The sequence below is a fragment of the Netta rufina genome, assembly GCF_964035555.1.
Source record: "Netta rufina genome assembly, chromosome: 2".
Lineage (NCBI taxonomy): Eukaryota > Metazoa > Chordata > Aves > Anseriformes > Anatidae > Netta > Netta rufina.
Window position 1 is genome coordinate 57,146,896 of NC_140124.1, and position 23,878 is coordinate 57,170,773.

The 23,878-nt window shown below is 41.2% G+C and overlaps 1 protein-coding gene across 1 annotated transcript in view; it reads left to right on the forward strand.

Moving 5' to 3' along the window:
• Window positions 1–23,878, forward strand: part of TPK1 (thiamin pyrophosphokinase 1) — a 316,605-nt gene that overhangs the window by 198,041 nt on the left and 94,686 nt on the right. Inside the window, exon 6 of the mRNA XM_084306926.1 lies at window positions 9,074–9,220. Coding sequence (XP_084163052.1) covers window positions 9,074–9,220 — 147 coding nt within the window. The remainder of the gene's footprint in view (window positions 1–9,073; window positions 9,221–23,878) is intronic.

The window sequence follows — 23,878 nt, forward strand, 5'->3', positions numbered from 1 at the left end:
AAGCTTATCTTTATAATTAAGCATATTAAGAAATTTGTGCTGGTACAGCAAATTTTAACTGCAGATTATAATAGCCAGTACATTTTCTACATTTCAAGTATGATATCTTCCTATTAGACTGAGATGCTTGTCAAGAATAAATGACAGTTTTGTGGCTTTTAGGTATTTTTATAAATACCTTTAGCAGTTTGCTACATCCATAAGTATAGAAAAATGGCTTTGGAGAGAACAAATTGATGAACTTCCTAAACAGCAGTGATCTCGTCCTTCATTCAGTAGGTGAATCAACAAACTAACCTTTTTCTGTGGCATCTCTTCAAGGTTTCCTGCTCAGGGAAACTTATTTAACTTAAGTCATGCATATCAGAACACTTACTGGTTTGGGGTTCTTTGTTTTCATGATTTTTTCCCATTTTTTGTAACATTGGATTTTGAATAATCAGAAGAAAGTGAAATTGTATTACCAGTCAAATCTTTTTAATCTGTTATAGGCCTTTTTAATTTTTTTTTCTTGCTTAGATAGGAATATCCTGGAGGGGGAGAGGGACAGGGGGGAATGTAGTGGGAATGTAGCAAATTATAAGTGTATGGGTTATGCTGCACAGAAGTGGTTTAGCCTTATAGTCCTGAGGCCTCTTTGTCTTCTGCAGTCCTTTGACTGTCCCTCATTTCTGGACCTGGGCTGACACCAGCAGTGATCTAGAAGGGAGAGGAAGGGGATTTGTCTTAGAGCAATTTATTCTCTTCACAAATATTGTGAGGATGAGGCAGCCAGGTGATACCTAGGAAGCCCATGCAGCGTTCCCAGTCTGACAAAGGCAGCAGCACAAGTTCAGCAGAGACTGAAGGGACTTAGCAGCAGAGCTGCCCTGGCAGCCAGGCTTTCCTACTTCTGATGCTCAGTGCTGTTCTTTTTTAACCAGTTACCTTTTAATTTGACTGTGTCAAATATTTCCAAGGGGTGGCTTTGGGAATCATCTTTCCAGCTTGCTTAGAGTACCTGTTACGCTTCCCTTTTAAACAACTGAACAGTTAAACACTGAACAATTAAAGCTCAGTATTTGTGCAAATTAAATGTGAGCATAAAATGTTTACAGCTTCACAAGCGCCTCCAGTTTAAAGAAATCACACTACATTTCTTTTTAAGTGCATGGATATATTTATATGGTCTAGAGGACAGTGTGGAAAAAAAATAGGTTTTGTAATGAATGTAAGCTGACGTTATTCAGGCTATGTTTAGCTTACCTCCTATAAATACTGAACCTACTCCGAAAAGGAAAATTGGCATCCAAGATCCTAACCTACTTCCTTCAGTATTGGAATATCACTGGCCTCCTAGAAGCAAATGTATAAATTTAGGACTTCTTCCTGCAAATCAGTACTCCCATGAAGAAAAGAAAAAAATCTGTACTGCCCAAGTATTCAGTGAAATCACTCAAAAGGGAAACCATTTGTAGCATAGGACCTGAGAGACATGAGGAAATTTTTCTGTCTTTAGTTTCAGGTCTTATATCTGACCCTTGAGAATAATAAGACAGGCTATTATCCCCTTGTTCATCATGAAGATTAATGTTGAGACCAGTTGAAAATACTACTGCTCTGTTGAGACCTATCAGGACATCCTCAGAACTGTATGAACCCAAATTTAAACTTTTTAAATAGCAGAGCTAACGTCTCCTCCTAGTTAGATGCAAATATCTCACTTACCGTTATCTCCTCGGTGTTGTTGCTGTAAGAGAGTAAGGATTCAGTATAGCTCCGCATTATTTATGGTGTCTTTTATACAAACTTCATTGCTAAATGTTAAAATATGCAGGAAGAGTGCCTGAGCTTAGCTAGCCTGAGCCGTTAACTCTTATTCAGATGAAGTTAAAAAAAAAAAAAAAAAAAAAAAAAAAAAGGCATAGCTTTGGAAATGGAGATTTTTTTTTTCCTGTGTTCTGTGCAGAATGCTTTCCTTTAAAAATGTTTGTTATCTAAATTTAGCGTAACAGAATGGAAATAAAAATAGGCAGAAAATGAATTTAAAAGAAAAAACTCATTTGGTTTAAAAAGCCACAAGAAACGATTTCATCTGTCATAGTGTTAAAGTTGGCTTTCTCTGTTCGTACAGTTGTAAACACCTGTGGGCTGCTGGCAGCGCATTTCACAGAATAACCCTTTTTTTGTAGAAAACCTACCCCACTGCCTGGAAATACAACACATTTGTTCACCTCCTTTGTAACCTTTCCAAGGATCCTGGGCCTGTTCTCTGATCAGGAACTGAAACAAAAACAAAAAAGTGGAAAAAAAAATGTGAAGGGAAATGAAAGGAAGTTTTGTGACAGTGAGAGAAAATAATTCTGTAAAGGGTCTCTAAACGTTGGGGTCCCAACTTGGGGGGGGACCTTCCTGCATGAGGATATCTCTGCCAGCGTGCCCCAGCAGGAGCCGTGGTTCCCCCTGGGGAAATAATAGAAGCCTTTAGGGAGAGCCTTCCCAGCAAAGAAGCCTTTCACCATGCAGTGCTCTGCCTGCCCATGGGACCAGCCTTTGGCATGGGCTTCAGGCTGGCTCGAGCTGCAAGTGGTGCAGGACACGGTGGGTTGTGCTTGTGCTGTCCTGCTGGCCTTGGCACAGGATGGAAGCGTGTCAGAGGAGAGGAGAAGGAAGGCCATTCTGGATGATATTTGTTTTGTACCTGCTGGTTGGCTGTGTTTTTAAATATAGATTTAGTGCACTCAGGTGTAGTGGTGCTTTTGGATAGTAATCTGAAAGAAAACAGACTACAGTATTAAAAATATATATGCTTTTGGTTTTATACACAGTCAGCTGGAGACTTTGCAAATGCTACCTTTGGATTATGCTCCAGATTTCTTTTAAATAAAGACTGACAATCAGAGTTAAGTGAAATGTGAAATATAAAGCTCACAAAGAACATATTCTCTTGGAGATGATAGGATCGCTTTTCCTCCCTTGAGTTGTTCATTGATGGGAAGTTTTAGTTAGTTTGTTATTTCTTTTTTACTCCTGGAGGCAGTATACGAAGAAATTAAAAGCACAGCATGTGCCAAACACAGCTTTTGGCACTAGAGACAAGTGAATAGGGGATCATTAAAGAGATTTTCTAGACCATTTTAGCATAATCTTTTGAGGGTCTCTTGCATTGCTGCTAATAGAAATCCAGGGCTTGCTTTCTTAGAGACGTGATAGCTTACAACAATTGGTTTTACTTTTCTGTGGGGGTGACACCACAACACACACACGGTCAGTTACACACCTCTGTCAGTGGTTCAGCCATGGGAGCAGTGAGGTGCTAAATTGGGAGAGCTTGCTACATGTGAGTGTCTTTCCATGCTGTTTTGAAATAAGAGTGTGTAAAGTTTGCAGAAGACGCATGATTGATGTTCCTGGTTGTTCATGCACACAATAAACACATCAGGGTCAAAACCAGAACTTGTTCTCCTCCAAGCCTCAGTGAGCAGGTTACTGTAAGAGTTTTAGTGCACTTTTGCCTACTTACAATGGCATGTAAAGGTGTGGAGCAGGGACACTTCACCCAGAAAACTTAAGGCAATAAGGAATTCCAATGACCCTGATCTTGTACGCAGCACACATTGTAGAGCTGCGCTCCAGCTGAGCAGCAGTAGTAGAGCAGGCATAATTGCTGTCCTTATTCCCCAGAAGGCACAGGGAGTACTGCTTGATCAAGGTCATCCACAAATATTCAGCACAAGAGCAAGCAGTCAGATTCAGATTGCCTGGGATCCATTTCACGTGAATTTCACAAGTTATTCTTCCGTACTTGCAGAAAACTAAAGTCAATGGTTATGAAGTTTATGTTCCACAAAATTTATGCTAGGTGATGTCGTATATATCCACAGACTTTCCATATACCTGTAGGAGATAGCAAAGCCAAAGCACTGAAATTGAGTCATTCAGGACACAGATACAAACACAAGACAATAGTAGAACTAAGAGTAAAGCATTTCCTTCTCCTGCAATCTGTGGCTGGATTTCAAGATTACCTTTTCCTCTTCTATCTAGCTATCAGGTGTTATATGTTTTAAGCAGACAAGTGCAATCTGCATATTTGTTGTTATTAGAAGAATTAACCTCCCACTTGAAATACAAAGGGTTACAAACAGAGAAAGTACTCAAGTAAAAATGTAAGAAAATGAACAAAAGCAAGAAATGCTGTGTGCAGGAGCTGACAATTGACCTAGAATAATATAATATGAAGATTAGGTGGGGTGACAATGAAGCTGATTGAAGGCTATCATCTCAGGCACACAGACAGGATGACAGCCTTCTGCTGAGAGCTCTTGCTCCCGTGAGGAGTCAGACAGCTAAAGCAACAAGCACATTTCTGCTAGAGTAAAGAGTATCCCACCTGAGCAAAGTTCAGATGCTGCTGTGTGACTGTGCATGTCATTCCCGTAGGAAATGAATGGCATACCCGTTATGTAAAACATTGAAAAGGAAAGCCAATATAATCAACTAAAACTGACAATATCTTACTATATATTTGACGTTGATTGTGGGATTTTAATCATTTATTAAATTTACATTGCAATTTTGTGGATGATTTAAAAAAAAAAAAATTACTGTGCTCTGGCTAGCACAAAAGAACTAATAGACCTATGGGAGAACGAGCTGAAATCTACTCTGGCTCATTTATTATCAAGAAAAATGCTTGCTGTGTTACTAAAACCAGTGTACAGACCAGAAAGGATACATCTGGATTTTCAAACCACATCCTGAGTCATCAAAATTGTCTTATGAACAAAAAAGGCTTTTTTTGTAAACTGATTGAAATCAATAACATGTTGTAATAATAAAGGAATATAAACATAGAATTCACACCACAACTTAATGGTTTACTTTTCAGCATATAATATACTTCAATATATTCATGCTGCTACAGTAATTTAATTCTCTCTATCATCTTCCTCCAGTATTTTAAATTAAAGCAATAGGCTTATGAACGGTAGGAAATGAAGAAAGATTGTGAAGGGTGACAAGATACCAGTGAAGTGAGAAGGTGAAAAAAGGAAGCGGTGTTCAAATCAAATGTGGTATCAGATCTGTAATTGGCATAGAAATTTCTCGGGTATTAGCAGTTGATGATTTCCATGGTCTCAGAGGGAGGAAGCTTTATTTATAGCTCCAGAGCTTTTACAACATCTCAGTTACTCTTGCCTTTGCTCTTTCCTTTAGGGGTGGTCTTTTTCACTCTTTGTTCCAGTGCCACTATTTGCTGTCAGTAAACGTGTTCCCTTTCATGTAGTCACTCCTCTGAGACTCGGGCATGTTTGTTTGGAAATTGTCTGGCTGAAACTGAACTTGTGTGGAAGAAAGTCCTTTGAGTTGTCTGTCCAGAGCCCTAACCTTGCCCTGGGGAGAGAATTTGAAGATAATGAGCACAGTTTTGAAAAGAATGGGCATCCTTTGCTGTCAGCTTGAGCCTTTGACTTTGCTCTTAGATGTCATGGTGATGCTCACATTACAAGCTAGATACTGTACTCTTTTCACCTACCTTGGGCACTGCCCAGCTTCCTCTGTCCTTTCAACCCTTCTCCTCAAATATGCGCTCATCAATTTTATAAGGAAAATCCTCTTTGTATTTAATCCATCCGTGCCAGAAAGAGGAATGTAAGCAGGACCAGTTGTCACAGAAGAGTGGTTAGCAAGCCTGCAACCAGTTTACAGCAAATTGCGCATTTCAGCAATGTCCCTGAGAGTGGGAGCGGGAGGCTGAGTAGTTTGGCATGGTGGCAGCCTCTGCTCCCCGAGGTCACAGCCTGCTCTAAATTAGACCTTAGGGGGAGAAGAAACAAGCAAGTGTCTGAATTGCCATGTACAGTCTTTCTGTATGCTTACCCTCTCCGTTTAACTGATGTTAACCTGATGTTTCCCTGGTGTTTGGTAGCAACTTCTAACACCCTTCCAAGAGATGCTAATGTATAAGTATCATTTGAAGATGACTGAATCCCCCCCCTTAGATCTTCAACTCTTTCTAAATTAAAGCTTGATAGCCTTTAAAAATGCTGTGCAACTCATTTAAGTCAGGTTTTAGATAGTCTAAGAGAATATGGCCCCCTTTACACTGTGCTTGAAATGATCTAAGCTGTTCTTTGTAGTTATTTCGAATTTTATATCCTTTTTTTTGGGAAATGAATAGCACGGTATGAAAACAAATTGTGTAAAGGGACTGCTGACAGGACGTTTAAGTGAAGCATGGACATTTCAATTGAAGTATAGTGTGTTAGTCAAATGCTACCTGCTGAGCTGATTAGCAGTAGCTGGGTATAATTCTGTAGCCTGTGTTATATGGGAAATCATACTAGAAAAATGAATGGCCTTTTCTCTGAAGTATGTGAATCTATAAATGCTCTGTGCTTTGGTATTTACTTTGTCTTACGTTCTGGGATGGCCAAGAGTCGTGTATATGCTTTCATGGTGCATCCATTTTCTTAAGTGCATGGTGGAGTGAGAGGAGCAGAGATTGCAGGGAAGGAGCTGATTGTTTTGTTAGCTTGAGGTTTTTGTTTGCTTGTTTTTTCAAATGGAGGTGATAGTTTTAGGATGAAAAGGCTTTTAAGGTTTTGCTGGACTAAACCTTTTGTGTATTTGTTAAATAAACTAAGTGTGTGTATCTAAACCCTCAAACAGAGTCTTTAAAAGTCCCACAATGTCTGTGTGCCTGTCACTGCTGCCAGAACTCTCTGGTGAAAGGCAGGTCTGTCTGCTGTCACACAAGTGCAGAACTTAGCTTTTCTCCCTGCCTGTCCCTTGGACGCTCTGTCTGTTTTTGTTTCCATACCTGTCACATACTTGTATTTTTCATTTTCACAAAACTGTGCAAACCCTGTATAATAGTTACATTTCTTTTCTGGGCATCTTTATTAGCCTTTTCCCAGCATGCCACGACCCCAAACCTCTGTTTTCATGAATGTCTTATCAACAGATCTACTCCATGCTAGACTGAGTTTGTTTTCTGATTTTGAAGGCAACAATCCCAAAGTTCATTTTGCTATTGCTACTGAAGAAAGAGTAGGATTTCAGGATCACTTCTGTCAGACTTTAAGATGCAGAAGTATTTTTGGTTATGTTTTTCTTCAACTTGTAGTAGTCACACAATATCACAGAAAGATGCAGTCAGTGAGCACTTCATTGTCTCCGATATGTCCTGTACTTCGTGGTAAGTACACGTGTGCGAATAATAGAGCAGAACTTGTCTGACGTGCTGACAGTTTTACAAGGCAAAGACGACACATTCAGAATGTTATTGCATCATTTTAATTAACAGTCAGTGTGAACTCTGTTTCCTTCATTCTTAACATTAAACTGTAGAAAACATCAAAGCTGAAACAAACAAGGTAAAACAATATATGGTGAGATATATATACCAGGAAACTATACAGTAACTGCTCAGCTTTTTGAAGGCTGGATCAGCTGGGCTAATATTTAAGCTCCAGTCCCATTACTCACAAGAAAAACACTATATGTGAATTACTCATCCTTTGCAAAGCCCCCTTAACTTCATTGTGGTTTCAGGTTAATGTAGCAGATTTTTCTTATGGCCTCCATTAGGGTAGGGGGCATTTTTACTGGTACTTGACTGGTGGGGAACTGGTGATGGTGGGTCTTTTCAGTGTTACCGTTTTCAGAGAATTGATCCACCTTTTTTAATCACAGTCAGCCGCAGCCAAACAAAAGCAGTTTGTTTCTACAGTGGCATCAATAAAATGGGAAATATATTATGGCTTAGCTGGGGACACATGCTTTCTACCTTTTGCTGTTTTGTCTCTGTTTACAGCTAGGTTTTCCTACCATTCAAACTCTGTTAGTCTTGTGCTTGCTTTGTGTGATCTGTAATCCACACAGAAAATATGTGCCCTCTGCAATACAATAATAATTATTGTTTTAAATGTTTGCTGCTAATATAACATGCTATATTGATTCAGCCTGGGTTTTCTAGTGTTTTCCTGGTAGTGATGAGAAAGATGGTATAACTTCACCAAATGGAAAAGAGCTTAATTTTCATGCAAACCAATATTCAACAGAATCATAAAGTCCTAGCCCTGGTAATAAAAATAGAAGCCGATGTTATTAATGCATCATTTCAGATACACAGAGCACCATTATGTGACTCCTGGGTTGAGTAAAACTTCATGTAATCACAGTGGCCATAGACTTAAGCCCTATAAAGCTGGAAACTTCAACAGATGGCTATTGTCAATGCAGCTTCTAAAAGCTTTAGAGCCGCGTTGTGTTAGGGCTCCAGATATGGCTTACTCAGTGGTAGCTTTTTAAATTACAATTACTGAACAAAACTGATCTGCATTATGGAAGTAATAATAATAATACTTCACACTCAGTAACCTGTGTAAGGATCTGAAAGCTCTTAACCAAGGTTTTTGAAGACTCCCTTTCTGCTTATTGAAAATAAAGAGCATGCAGGGGCTTGTTGGAGCGTGAGAGGATCGAGAGTTAAGCGCAGCAGCCACAGCAGGCGGGCTCCGAGGCTGTGGCCAGCAGCCAGGCCACGCTCTCTGCGGGCCTAGGGCTCAAGCAAGAGGGTGCTCCAGTCTCTGTCACAGGCCTGGGCTGCAATGTCCCACTTCCGAAGTTTACCAGTAATGGAAGGAATCATAGAGTGTTTTGACTTGGAAGGGAACTTAAAGACCATCCGGTTCCAACCCACCTCCCATGGGCAGGGACACCTCCCACCAAACCAGGTTGCCCAAAGCCCCATCCAGCCTGGCTTTAAACACCTCCAGGGATGGGGATGGCGCATCCACAGCTTCTCTGGGCAACCAGTGCCAGTGCCTCACCGCCCTCTGAGTGAAAAATTTCTTCCTAACCTCTGATCTAAATATTTTTTAATTTAAAGGCGTTATTCCTTGGGTGAAATGTCTGTATTTGAGATTTACTTTTGTCTAGTTGGTAGTTGTCTTTTTTTCTTTTTTTCTTTTTTTTTTTTTTCTTTTCACAAAGTGATTCTATTTTTCATTTTCAGGGTCTAGAGATCGCTTGTGAAAGTATCCTGGTGGCTGTTCTCTCTGACTGTTTTTGTTTTATCTTTCAGATTGATATCATTGTGACTTTGGGTGGACTTGGAGGACGCTTTGACCAAATAATGGCATCAGTGGAAACACTTTTTCATGCAACAAATATCACTCCTTTTCCAGTGATAGTTATCCAGGAGTGCTCGCTGATTTACCTACTTCAACCTGTAAGTGCTGTTAAAAGTCACTTCATAATACACCTGACCTTCCATCTCCCCTTACCCTGTAGGTCTGGCACTATTAACTTCTCATCTTCTTAATTGTAATCTATAGGGACACAACCTAAATTGAAAATATATTGCAGAGCAGTGGACAACAAATCATATGCTCTGCACTCCTGCCTTGGAAAAGATCATTTTTAGTTTGGTCAGGATAGGTTTGTTTAAAATAGGAGGAAAGCTGAATCTGAGTATGTCTGGGATTCTGATTATAAACAAAAAAAACGTCTTTAAACTTTTTAATTAGGTTCCATTAAGTTTAAATTTAGCATGCAGCCCTTTGCATGTTGAGTAGCAATACAGACATCTGCAGTATGAGAAACAAAAGCTACAAGATGAAGATACGAGGGAGTTCCTGACAAACGTGTCAGGCAGAATTCTTGTGTGGTCTGAGTGGTGCAGTTCATTATGATGTGGATCCAGTGAGGATCAGCAAGAGAATTTATTTAAGATGTATTTTTTTGTGTGGTTTCAGTTCTTATTCCATTTATTGATTCATAAAACAACACAGTCAAAAGATCTTGCAGGGCTTCTGCTTCTAAGTTTTAAATTAAAGGCAAATCTAAGCATCAAAGAGTCTTCTCTAACAGCAGTTCATTTGCTTGGAAATATGTTTTTCCTGATGTCAGGGTTTCTAGACACTTAACTAGCTTTTCCATTTTACCTTAGACAGCGTATTTCATTAAAATAAAAAACATTCACAGATAAATTTGACAAAACCCTGCACCACACATGCTTTATTGTAATTTGAGAAAAGAGTTAATAAGGTTCTATGAGATTATAGATTTAAATCCACAGGGGCAAATGCTGTATTAACAACTTTTAAGCACTGTGTCTGCAGGAAAGACTGTAGGCACAGGAGCTCATTTGCCAGTATGGCCAGGAATGACTGTGATCATTAGTTGCAATGCTACATGGCTAGAGGCAGCAGAGTGAGGGGGAAGTAAGGCTGAAGGATAACTGGTTAAAATCTGGAAGTGAGGAGTAACTCACATACGGTTGGTCTATGGGTGCAGCACTTCACTGGCCACAGTTGATTAATATTAGGATACTTCTAAGAACATGTAGAAGAGCTGAAATAAGATGGAGAATTCCAAATTTAGCTTATAAAATGCTTACTTGGACTGGAAAGACTACTAATTCTTTTAATTCATCTTTTCCATAAGTGAGTTTCCATAAGCAAGTTGAATATGAGTCAGCAATGTGCCCTGGCAGCCAGGAGGGCCAATCGTGTCCTGGGGTGCATCAAGCACGGCATCGCTAGTAGGTCAAGGGAGGTGATTGTCCCGCTCTACTCTGCGCTGGTGCGGCCTCACCTCGAGTACTGTGTGCAGTTCTGGGCACCACAGTATAAAAAGGACATGAAACTGTTGGAAAGTGTCCAGAGGAGGGCTACGAAGATGGTGAAAGGCCTGGAGGGGAAGACGTACGAGGAACGGCTGAGGTCACTGGGCCTGTTCAGCCTGGAGAAGAGGAGGCTGAGGGGAGACCTCATCACAGTCTACAACTTCCTCGTAAGGGGGTGTCGAGAGGCAGGAGACCTTTTCTCCATTAACACTAGTGACAGGACCCGCGGGAACGGGGTTAAGCTGAGGCAGGGGAAATTTAGGCTGGACGTCAGGAGGAGGTTCTTCACAGAGAGGGTGGTTGCACACTGGAACAGGCTCCCCAGGGAAGTGGTCACTGCACCGAGCCTGTCTGAATTTAAGAAGAGATTGGACTGTGAACTTAGGCACATGGTCTGAACTTTTGGGTAGACCTGTGCGGCGTCAAGAGTTGGACTTGATGATCCTTAAGGGTCCCTTCCAACTCAGGATATTCTATGATTCTATGATTCTATGACTTTGAAATGTCACAGAATCACAGAATTGTAGGGGTTGGAAGGGACCTCGAGAGATCATCGGGTCCAACCCCCCTGCCAAAGCAGGTTCCCTAGAGAAAGTTTTCCTAGTCATGCATAAGGTTGCTTTCAGAAGAGTCTTCAATGAATAATTAACCCCTTTGCAATTTGAAAAAAAAAAAAAAAATCTGTGTATTTAAATAGAAATTAGAGGTTTCTAACTGTTTGGGATTGCTGGCAACTTTTTATGTTCTGTTTTTATCGTGCTGTATGAGAAGCATTTAACTTTTTTGTTGGTGGGGATAGTTCCACAGCGTATTATTTTCTACCATCCCTGGCTGTCAATCTGCATTGCTGGTAACTGACTTCAGGCTGTTTCTAGCATTCAGGAATAAAGGGCAGATATAGAGGGCAGGCCTTTTAAGCAATCTTAATGCTGACTTTAACACAAAATTGCTTTTCATTGTTGGTTTAAACTTGTCGCTGTCAGTATCTTCAGTCAACTGTCATGGTACCTCCAGATAACAGTATTAATCCTGTATAGTTTAGATAAAAATTAAGTGAGTAGTTTACACATAGAGACAAACAGGAATCTTTAGCTTGGAAGTACTCTTTTTTTTCCTATGAAGTTCAACATGGTATTTTTCTCTTGTAAACATCCACAGTCACGGCATTCTCTCTCTTTCCTTTCCCTTGTTTGTAATTTTAAAATCAAGGTAGGAGGGAGTTGAACACAGTGGGAGACCAACTGACTTTTTGAATACAAGTATGTAAACTGTGCAACAAATGAAGCAAAGTTTTGAGATCCGAATGCTAATGCAAATGATAAAGTTAAGAGCATCTTGCTTCTCCTATAAAATGTAGAGCTGAAATCCTTCTCTCTTGGGTAAGAAGAATCTGATCTTTATTGGATTCTTTGGATAAGATATATGAGGAAAATATAACCATATTTTTGCTTCAGAATAACATTAGCCCTCGGCTCACTATAGCGGGAGATTAGTATTGGTTCTATATCATGTGTACCTAGGCAGAGGCTAAAATACTTAGATAGAGCAGTGAAACTGGTAATCCCAAAACAGCCCTAGGAGGGATACAAAGAGGAATAGCAAATCAAGCTGCTGAATATTTAGCTACTAATACGGAAACTAAGGGGATGACTCAGTGAGTTACTCCATAGGAAAAAAAGAGTACTTCCAAGCTAAGGCTTCCTGTTTGTCCCCATGTGTAAACTACTCACTTGATTTTTATCTAAACTATACAGGATTAATACTGTTATCTGGAGGTACCATGACGGTTGGCTGAAGATACTGACAGCGACAAGTTTAAACCAACAGTGAAAAAGCAATTTTGTGTTAATGTCAGCATTAAGATTAATGACCTTAAAAGGTTTGCCCTCTATATCTAAGCCCTATCTCTAGAACTACTCTATATCATTACCAGAATGTTGATATAGAAGGTCACAGAAAAAAAAAATACATCTATATTTAATACACCTGTAAAGGTACACAGTGTTGTAGGAAACATGGTTGGAGTCTTGATGGAAGTCTTCAGGATGAAAGAGAAAGACAGCAAAGACAATGCCTGACTTTGAATCCACTGCAGACTAACAAGCAAGGAGGACCAGGTCAACAAAGCCCTTTTTTTGTTAGTCAATAATATTATCCATGTACTAAATGTAAGGGTAATCATATTTCTATGCAGGAGTCTCTTGGGTTATAGGTAGACAGTGCAAGTTTTTTAAACATATTGGGAAACGTGGCATGGAAAGCAAAGAAAGCTGCAAGGAAGAACACTCTGGAGGCAGAAATAGGGAGACTAAGTAAGAATTCCAGGAGGTGATGCTTCCTCTAAAACACTGTCTAATGTGATGATTGAAATTTAAAAAGGGGGGGGGGGGGGGGGAAGTGGGGAGGTGAGGGCCGGGGGGGAGTTTCTCTGCACTGAATAGTCACCTCATTTCTTTCTATAGTGGAGGGGAAGGATCGTATAGGGGAAGGAAACATGAATTCTTAATAAGGAGTAATCACTTCTATGAGCAGGATATTTTATGTAACAGTCCATACATTTTATGCTTGAAATTTTAGTAATATCAATCACCATTAGAATATACCCTGGCTGAAGAGCATTAGGCCCTTAGAGTCATGTTTATCATGCTAGCCATGCTCAGTACGAATGGCTTAAGGTTTCACATACATACTTTCTCATTTTCTGGTAGTGTGCTTCTCAGGAGTACAGAAACATTAGCTTCTGTACACTGAGCATAAATTATCTTTTTTTCTGTGAGTTTTATGGCAGTTTGTAATACAAGGTAATAGGATTTATGACCAAGAAATGAGAAGATGTCCAAGAGTTAATGAGGCCTGTCTTTTACATTATACTGAGCAGCTCAGTGTTCCCCATGCAGAATTCTTGAAGTGGCATGTAAGGGAGAAGATCTGCTAGCTACACATGAAAATGCGTTACAGACACGTACTTTTGTCAATTAGCTGGCTCTTCTGAATGAGTGTATGAATGCTTTGATAACCCTTTTTTTCTCAGACACAGCTTTTCTTGTGAGTGCATGTCTTCCTTCCCTGGGAGAGCGATGAGTAATTTAACATCATAGGTAGTAGTCCAGCAAATATGAGCAATAAGAATCAGAAGTCTCATTCCTCATTCTTGGCTGTCTTTTACTTCTTGGCTTCCTTGCTGCCTTGGCTATTCTTTACCGTCATTTCATTGGCGAGAAAGCAATTGTATGGTCTTTTGATCTCACAGTCACCTAGTTTGTAAATTGGATAAGACCCATGTCCTTCTCTGAATGAGCACTGTGAGGCTCATGTAGTTTTTGACAAAACACCCTTATATTCTCAGCTCTGCACTGAAGTGGAACACAGTATTACTGTAATAGTAACAAGAGTATTAGTAAGACCTTTAATTAACATAGGCATTGGCATACAGTAGGCTGTGCAGCTAATTAGTTAGCATGGTCCCAAGCACAGTGTTAGTGGGAGCCAGCTATCATTCTCACAGACAGTGCCTGGGCAGAGTCTGGGACTACCATAGATTTGTAAGTGCCTACTAAGCATTTTGGACAGTGCCACCTCATTTGGGGGGCAAGAGAGAACAACCATAATATGCATGTGAGCCATGCTGTGCCCATTGGCTTGAGGTCCAGAGAATAGTACCTGGACCACCCTACAGATGCGGAGTGACCAGGTGTAGAGTTCTGCTCCTAGCTGCAGGCACTGTGATACATACAAGCTGAGGGAGGTAAAAGACTGACAATTTACTCTGCTGTAGTGTACTGCTGCAGTTTTCTACATCAGTGTTCTTTGCTTTTCTTTGTATCCATGCTTGGAGAGTCAAATGTAATGGGAAATTCAGGGTGTATACATTCAGCGTCTGAGTTTCCTTTGGCAGTTCCTTGAATATCATAACTAGTTCCTTGAGTATTGTGGGAACTTCAAAAATGAGTCTGAATTACTTCAGTTTATTTCATGGTATTGTATGGCTATCAAGTGCTGTTGCTTCAAGTTTACCACATGATTTCTGTGTTTTGCCGGATATCAGTGATCCAAATGTAATTAATTTTTTGTTAGTCACTTCCTAAACTAGCAAAGATTTTACTTTCTATTTTGTTTCTCACTGCTACCAAAGGAAAATTTTAGGAGGATCTTCTCTTAGCAGCTAAATTCTTTATAGCTCAGCATCAGTAAAAGTGTAGTATGAAATGTAGAAAAAATATATATTTTCTTAGAAATCATAACTAGCTTCTGCAACAATCATATCCTTTCAAGTTTATTTAGTGCCAGTTAAAAGTGCAGTTTGCATCAAGTTTGTGAAGCATTTAGAAAAATGTAGATTTTTTGTAGACTTGTTTGCACAGGATGACATCTAATACCTATGGACTACTTCTGTATAATGAAGACATATGCAAAATATTTAAATATTTTGTCTACAGCTCTTCCTTAGACAGACAGACATTGCAACAAATTTATGAGTCAGTTTGTTAGCTTGCAGGTAACCACTTAAAAAAATCATCTCTTTCAGTGAGGAAAGGAAAATAACAAGCCATCATTGCCAAGTAAAAATAACTTTTACTAAATGAGATTTTTACCTATTTATAACTCTTAAGAACTAAGTAATACTCTATGGCAGGATATGTTAATCACATGGCTATTTCTAGATTCACATCTTAATGGTTCCTATATCAAAAAAGATGATATAAGGAACAGTAATCTAACTATTCTACTCATGTACTTTTTGATTCTGGAATCATGCAATTTATTTCTGAATTCTGAATCTGGTGTTTGATAAGTTTCAACAGTTCTACTCTCAACATTTTTTAGTCATTGTCCAGATTTTTCATTCCTACAGCAGTTGATGCATGATCATCTAGGAGAATCTTGAACCTAAATAAAGTTGTTCTGAGATTGTTTCTGCTCTCTGTTGTGTCCTCTAGCTGTTGTAATAATAATCTTGTTAATATGATAGTACCTATTGTCTTGTTTGATGGAAGCAAGGAAAGCTTTCTGTTACAAAGCTAATTTTCTCAGAGCTGGGATTTTTCCCAAACTTGTAAATTCCTTGCATTTCCTTTGAAGTTTTAATACTTCATTTACACCTTTATATTTCTTTCTGCAGTGCTCTGATGCTTTTATTTGTTTGTGTGTGATGAAGTAGTAGTTATTCTTTTTACCATTCTTTGATACCATTATTACCATTATTCTTTTAAACAGATCTTCTGCTTAATCAGTTGCATGATGTTAAGTGACTGGAAGCAAAATAGCTAACGTTGTCTTGGACATTTGTTTATCCGTATGTAGTTCACGCTTAACTGAGAACAATGAGAAGTTGGTAAAACTTTATTCTGTTTTGGTGATAGCAGTACACTGAGGAAGACCACAGCATTTTTTTTCACATGCTGTGTGTGCATTTAATCATTGTCCTGTAAGTAAACAGACAAATGTGGAGTGTATGCACATTTTGTTCATTTTAGTTTTGTTTGTGTTTGTGTTTTTTTTTTCTCGACCAGGACTTCAGTCCTATACCAGGATTTTGTGGCGAGCTAAAGAATTTCCAAGCTTTTCATGAATAGATTTTTGACAACAACAACAAACGGAAACTAGTATCTAAAAGATAATCAATATTGATTCCAAATCTTATGAGCAGATTTCACAGAAATCACAGAATTTCTAGGTTGGAAGAGACCTCAAGATCGAGTCCAACCTCTGACCTAACACTAACAGTCCTCCACTAAACCATATCCCTAAGCTCTAAATACTTTGAACATAATTCAGATAAGTTATCTAACGTTTTTTGTTTTGTTTTGTTTTAACTTAAAAAAAAAAAAATCTAATGCTTGTCTGTATGGAGGTCTGATAGATTGGTATTTTTGGTTTATTTTGTTTTATTTTTATGATTATTTTGTTGTGGTTTAAAATATGTCTCCCACCTGACACCCACAGGGGATAACACAATATTTTGGATGTTTAAGGGAAACAATCAGACATAAAGGATTAAAGAAATTTAAAGGGTTAATTATTAACACATTCTGTGACTCACTGGATCAGAGGTCAGCCCCTTTACTAATTAACCATCGTAGAGCAAGTCTTATTTTCTCCTTCTGATCGTTTTCTTTCATTTTTCTTGACTCTTGGATCGCATCAAATGTCTTTTCTTAGTGCATCATGATTTAGTTTAATTCTGCAGAAAACATTCTTGTTTTAACTTCAGCAGCCACCATTTCCTGAAGATTTTCTCCCAGGGTTCATCTCCTTCCAACAGTCACAATTTATGTAATCTTCTGCTGTACTACTACTGCTATGAAGTATTAGTTCATCAATGCCCTTTTGTCGTACTGGCTTCATCTCTTCCTCTTGGGTCTCGTAGTATTTTCTCTTGATTCTTCAGTTGTATTATAATCAATGTGGACTCATCTGTGTAGTATTGAAAACTATTGAGGCGATGTCTGCTGCAACATGCCTGTGTCCCACAAATTATTGCTGAGTTATAATTCTGTTTGGCTTTATTGTGGTGGAATGCAGCCCAAATGTTTCAAGTCCCAGGATGCTGTGGTACCCACTAAGTGACACAGCCTCTATCACAGCATGTTACTGCCATGCTTGAGATGAATCCCACCAAAGTTTTGTAGTGAGTGTTTTCCTCTTCAGGTATTTAAAGTACTTCAGTGCCAATTTGGGAGTATTTGATTTTTTTCACTCCTTATCATTACAGAAGGTTCATATGGAAACTAGCAGGTATCAAAAGTCTGTAATCTGAAGGCACAGCCTCTTCTGGAAAGAGTATGAATGTCTGGAAAATATTTTATTGCATGCTCTTAAAAAAATGTAGCAGGCAAAATCAATATTACTGTTCCTAGACTGAATGTAAATGACAGTAAAAATTGAAGTGATAATAGGTGACAAATCATTATCTGCTACAAAAACAGAGCAATCAGAATGCTAAATACTTAATGGTTGTCCACACTTGAAGGACTGATGGATTCTTCCAGAAGAAAACTTTAAAATGTTTCTTTCTGCTCATATCTCAATACTGGATTTAATTGAAGTTGAAAAAGGTGAGCATCCGTAGTCTGGCCTCATAGTTATATTTGAAAATATGTTGTCTGTAAAATTGCTTTGGCTTTTCCAATCCCTGTCAGAATGACTCCTAATTCTGTTTCTGCTGTGGCAGTGGTGTTAACTGTATCAAATTACAGTTTTTGTTTAAAAATATTTAAACTCATTGTTTACACTTAGTGTTTAAAATCAGTTTCTAAAACGTTTTTAAAATTAAAAAAAAAGATCAGTGCAAAAGAAGGATTATATTTTGTAAAACCTGAGGTCTTGGGGAAAATGCTGTACTACTAGTAACAAGATTTAGCTACAGCTATTCATAGGAAGTCATTTCCTCGCCATAGGAGGTTATTTACTTTGCAATCTGAATTTTCTGCATGTGGGTAACAACTGGTTACATTACTTCAGAACACATTGTCTGCTGTTAGCATGACATCCCAAAAAGAGACAGTTATCAGGGGCTGCATTCTTCAATGTCTTTTAAGAATGCAATGTTTCTGCCACCCTAAAGTTAAGTGCAATTGAAAATACTTCTCCACCCTGAAATCTAAATTTATAGAATTGGTAATGTGCCCTAAGAGCCAATCATGGAATCATAGAATGGCTTGGGATAAAAGGGACCCTAAAGATCATCTAGTCCCATCTAGACCTCTAGTTCACTGCCATGAGCAGGGATGCCACCACTAGAACAGGTTGCCCTGGCCTTGAACACATCCCGGGATGGGGCTTCCATAACTTCTCTGGGCAACTTGTGCCAGTGCCTCACCACCCTCTGAGTGACCTCTAATCTAAATCTTCCTTCTTTTAGTTTAAAACCATTCCCTCTTGTGCTGTCATTATCTACCTGAGCAAAAAGTCACTCTCCATCTTTTTTATAAGCTTCCTTTGAGTGTTGAGAAGCTGCAATTAGGTATCCCTCGAGCCTTCTCTTCTCCAGGCTGAACAGCCCCAGCTCTCCCAGCCTTTCTTCATAGGAGAGGTGCTGATCATCTTCATGGCCCTCCCCTGGAGCTGCTCTAACAGCTTCACATCCTTCTTTGTTGGGGGCCCCAGACCTGGATGCAGCACTCCTAGTGGGGCCTCATGAAGGCAGAGCAGAGGAGCACGATCACCTCCCTTGACCTGCTGCTCACTCCTCTATTGATGCAGCCCAAGAAGCAGTTGGCCTTCTTGGGCTGCATGGCTCATATCAAGCTATTCATCTACTAGAATTCCCAAGTCCCCCTCTGCGGGGCTGCTCTCAGTGTGTTCTTTTCCCAGTCTGTCCTCATGTCTGGGATTGCTCTGACCCAGGTGCAGCACCTTGCACTTGGCCTTGTTGAACCTCATTATGTTCACGTGGGCCCACTTCTCTAGTTAGTTCAGGTCCCTTTGGATGACATCCCTTCCTTCTGCTGTATTGATTGCACAACTCAGCTTAGTGTCATCTGCAGACTTGCTGAGGATGCTCTTGATCCCATTTACTACATCACTGTTGAAGATATTAAGCAATGTTGGTACCAAAACAGACCCCTGAGGGACACCACTTCACCACTTGTCACCAGCCTCCACCTGGCCTTAGAGCCATTGACCACACCTCTCTGGGTGCAACCTTCAAGCCAATTTCTTACCCACTGAATGGCCCACCCTTCAAATCGATATCTCTCCAATTTGGAGATCAGGATGTCATGTAGGACTGTGTCAAAGGCCTTACAGAAGTCCTGATAGACATCAGTCGGTCTTTCCTTGTCAACTGATGCAGTCACTCCATCAACAGAAGGCCACCAGACTGGTCAGGCACGATTTGCCCTTGGTGAAGCCATGCTGGCTGTCCCAGAGCACCTTCTCATCCTGTATCTGCCTTGACATTGCTTCCAGGAGGATCTGTTCTATGATCTTCCTAGGCACAGAGGTGGTCTATAGTTCCCCAAGTCCTCCTTTCAACCCTTTTTTTAAAATGGGAGTGATGTTTCCCTTTTTCCAGTCACAGGGGACTTCACCTGACTGCCAGGACTTTTGAAATATGATGGAGAGAGGCTTGGTAACTCTTATCAGCCAGTTCCCTCAGGACCCTGGGATGTACGGTATGGGGCCTCGTAGCCCTGTGCTTGTTCATTTTCATTAGGTGGTCTCAAACCTGCTCGTTGCTTTCCATGGGAGGAACTTTGCTCCCCCAACCCCCTACAGGTTCAGGGAGATGAGATACATGGGAAGCCTGACTGGCAGAGAAGGCTGAGGCAAAGAAGTCGCTGAGCACATTAGCCTTCTCCATGTCTGCCATTACCAGTTCTCTCTTCTCATCCTTCAGAGGGGGCACACTCTCCTTTGCCTTTCTTTTCTGAGCAATGTACCTATAGAATCCCTTCCTGTTATTCTTTGCATCCCTTGCCAAGCTCAATTCCATTCATGCCTTGGCTCTCCTGATCCCATACCTGCACATCCTGATTGCATCCCTGTACACTTCCCAGGCCACATGTCCCTGCTTCCACTGCCTGTGCATTTCCTTCTTGCACCTTAGTTTGACCAGCAGGTCCTTGCTCCACCTTCCTGGTTGTCTGTCCTCCCTGCCCACTTTCTGACACAGAGGGATGGAGAGTTCTGTCTCTCTAATAAAAATATCCTTAAAGAGTTGCCAGCTGTGTTCAGCTCCTTTGCCCCTAAGGATGGTGTTCCAGGGGATCTTGCCCACTAGGTCTTTAAATAGCTGGAAGTTCATTCTTTGGAATTTCAGGAATTCCTGACTTTGTTCTTTGCCAGGCCTGTATGCCTGGAGATCACAAACTCAACCAGAGCAGGGTCACTGCAGCCCACACTGCCTCTGATCTTAACCTCTTTAATGAGTTCATCTGCACTGGTGAGCATCAGTTCCAGTAACATTTCTCCTCTGGTTAGTTTATCTAATACTTGGTCGAGGAAATTATCCTCAATGCACTCCAGGAGTCTCCTGGATTGCCCACATCCTGCTGTGTAGTTTTCCCAGGAGACATCCAGATGGATGAAGTCTCCCATCAGGATGAGAGTGTGCAAGGATGATGCTTTCTGTAGCTGAAGCAAGAAGGCTCCCCTTGATCAGGCAGCCCATAGCAGACGGAGACCACAAGCTGCCCTTTATTGGTTCAAACCTCAACTTTAACCCACAAGCTCTCAACCTGTCCGTGGCTGTTTCTCAGAGGCAGCTCTTCTCAGTCAATCCATTCCCTAACATAGAGGGCAACACCCCATGCCTCCTTCCCTGCCTGTCTCTCCTGTAAAGCTTGTAGCCCACTATTCTGGTGTTCCAGTTATGGGATCTGTCCCCCCATGTTTCCGTGGTAGTACTCAGGTCCTAGTTTTCTAATTGCACTGTGGTTTCCATCTCCTGTTTGTTTCCCATGCTGCATGCACTGGTGTAGCAGCACTTCAGCTGGGCTGTCAGTCACATCACCTTTTCAGAGGAGCCCTTCCTAGTTGCTTTGGGACAGTTCACAAGTATTTCCCTGTTGCTTCCTAAAGTGACAATACCCCTGGGTTCCATTCTGTCACTCAGTGGTGCGTCCCCTTCCCCTGCTGAATCTAGTTTAAAGCCCTGCTAATAAGCCCAGCCCACTTCCTGCTCTGAACACTTTTGCCCTACCTGGTCACCTGTGCCCCATCTGGTGTCAGCATGTCCAGTCTCTCAAAAGTGCACCCAAAATCATAGAACCCAAACCTTGAGCATGGCACAAGCCATGCAGACAGTTGTCCACTTAGCCTATTCATCTCCTTCATCCAGTCACCAGCTGGGAGGATAGAGGAAAACACTACTTGCTCTCCCAGTCCCTTCAACATCTTTCCAAGGGACATAAAGTCCTTTTTGATATTTTGGATTCTCTTTGTTGCAGCCTCATTTGACCCTACATAAAAGAGTAGGAATGGGTAGTATCCTCTTCGTGATATCATGAATGCGGGCCCTGGAGAGGAAGCAAACCTCTCTGGGGAGATTCTCTGGATGGCAAATGGGTGCTCCAGTGCCTCTCAGCAAAAGTCTCCCATTACTAACACCCTTGATGCCTTTTTTGTGGCACAGGCGCAGATGCAAGTGGTTGACTCGGCCAACTTTGTACAGTTGCCCTTTTCTAGGTCATTATCAATGAAAGGCAACAGAGACCTTCAGGGAAAGCCATCTCACCATTAGATAAGATATGAGGAAATGGTCTGAAGTTGTACCAGAGGAGGGTTTTTTTGGACATAGGAAGAACTTATTCATGGAGAGGGTCAAATGTTGGAACAGGCTGCCCAGAGAAGTGGTGAAGTCCCCATCCCTGGAGGTATTTAAGAGATGTGTGGATGTGGCACTAAGGGGCATGGTTCTGTAATGGGACTCAGTAGGGCAGGTTGATGGTTAGGCTTAATGATCTTGAAGGTCTATTCCAAGCTAAGTGTTTATATGATTCTGTGATTAGCAGCAGGAGGAAGCAGCAGATAACAGTGGTTGGAGATGCCTTTCCTCAGGAGACAGGAACCCATCTGTGCTGATCAGACATGCTGTCATAGGAGCTGTGTTGCTTGGCAAGGGATGTTGCAGAGAGACTGCTGAACTTCATCTGTCCTTGAACTGTTGCTCCTTGCTATTCATCTGCATGGACACCAGTGCTACTGCCAAGGGAAATCTGAAATAAATTAACTTACACTACTAAGGGGACAAAGGCAGAGATGTTCCTTAATTTCCTTTGGATGACAGGAGAGTCCAGAGAAGGACAACAAAGCTGGTGAGGGGCCTGGAGAACAAGGCTTATGAGGAGCGGCTGAGGGAGCTGGGCTTGTTCAGCCTGGAGAAGAGGAGGCTCAGGGGCGACCTTATCGCTCTCTACAGGTACCTTAAAGGAGGCTGTAGCAAGGTGGGGGTTGGTCTGTTCTCCCACATGCCTGGTGACAGGACGAGGAGGAATGGGCTAAAGTTGCGCCAGGGGTGGTTTAGGTTGGATATTAGGAAGAACTTCTTTACTGAAAGGGTTGTTAGGCATTGGAATGGGCTGCCCAGGGAAGTGGTGGAGTCACCATCCCTGGAGGTCTTTAAAAGACGTTTAGATGTAGAGCTTAGGGATAGGGTTTAGTGGAGGACTTGTTAGTGTTAGGTCAGAGGTTGGACTCGGTGATCTTGGAGGTCTCTTCCAACCTAGATGATTCTGTGATTCTGTACAGACACAACTTGTGAGTTAACAGCTTGCTATGGGGCTGGTGTCCCAAGAAGTGCTTTGGCTTTTATGATCACAGGTTCCTCTGAGGCATAGTGGGAGAGACAGCATCCATTTGACAAATTGAAGGAAAAACAACTATGCCAAGAGGCTAGCCAACCTGGTGAGGAGGGTTTTAAACTGGGCTGTATCAGGGCATGGTGATGACAGCTTAGAGTTAAGTGAGGAGTAAGGGTTATGGCTGATAACTACAAGGGACAGAGGAGTGAAGTGAGAGAGTCCTCAGGAAAGATGAAACACAGGCGAAAGGAAACCCCTCTCAAGTGCCTATGCACAAATGCATGCAGCCTAGGAAACGAACAGGAGGAGCTAGAGCTCCATCTATGGACACAGAACTGGGAAATCATTGGAAAAACTGTGAAGTGGTGGAAAAGCTCATATGCCTGGAGATCTGTGATAGGGAGGCAACAGCTCTTCAAGAAACACAGGCAAAGAAGACGAAATGTGTGGTGGCCCTTTAGGGGAGTGAGCAGTTCACAGTAGAAGGGGTCCTGGGGGAGACAGCTCTGTGAATGTCAAAGCAGCGAGTTCAGTGGAGGGCCACTGAGATGGCTGAGGGCTGGGAGTGCTGAGTGCCCTGCGAGGCTGAGGATGCTGGGCTAGTAAAGCCTGGAGAATAGAAGGCTTTGGGCAGTGCTAATAGCAGCCTTCCAAAACTTGCAGAGGTTAGCAAGAAGATGAAGCCCAGGCTCTTTCCTAAGGTACCCAGCAGAAAGACAGTGGTCCTAAACTGAAACAGGGTTGATTCTATGTTGCTATAAGGAAAATTTTCTCCTATGAAGATAATTAAGTATGAAGATAGTTAAGGAATTGAGTGTCCAGAGAGTCTCAAGTCCTGGAAGTGTTCAAAAGCTGATTGGAAGGCTGCACTGAATGATCTCCCAAGACCCCTTACAATGTAAGTGATTCTGAAATAGCTGCAGAGATGCAGTTATATTGAAAAGGGGCATTGGTGCCATTGTACAAGAATCTGTTGAGAAGCATCTGGAATCTCCTGATACAGAACACTGTGTAG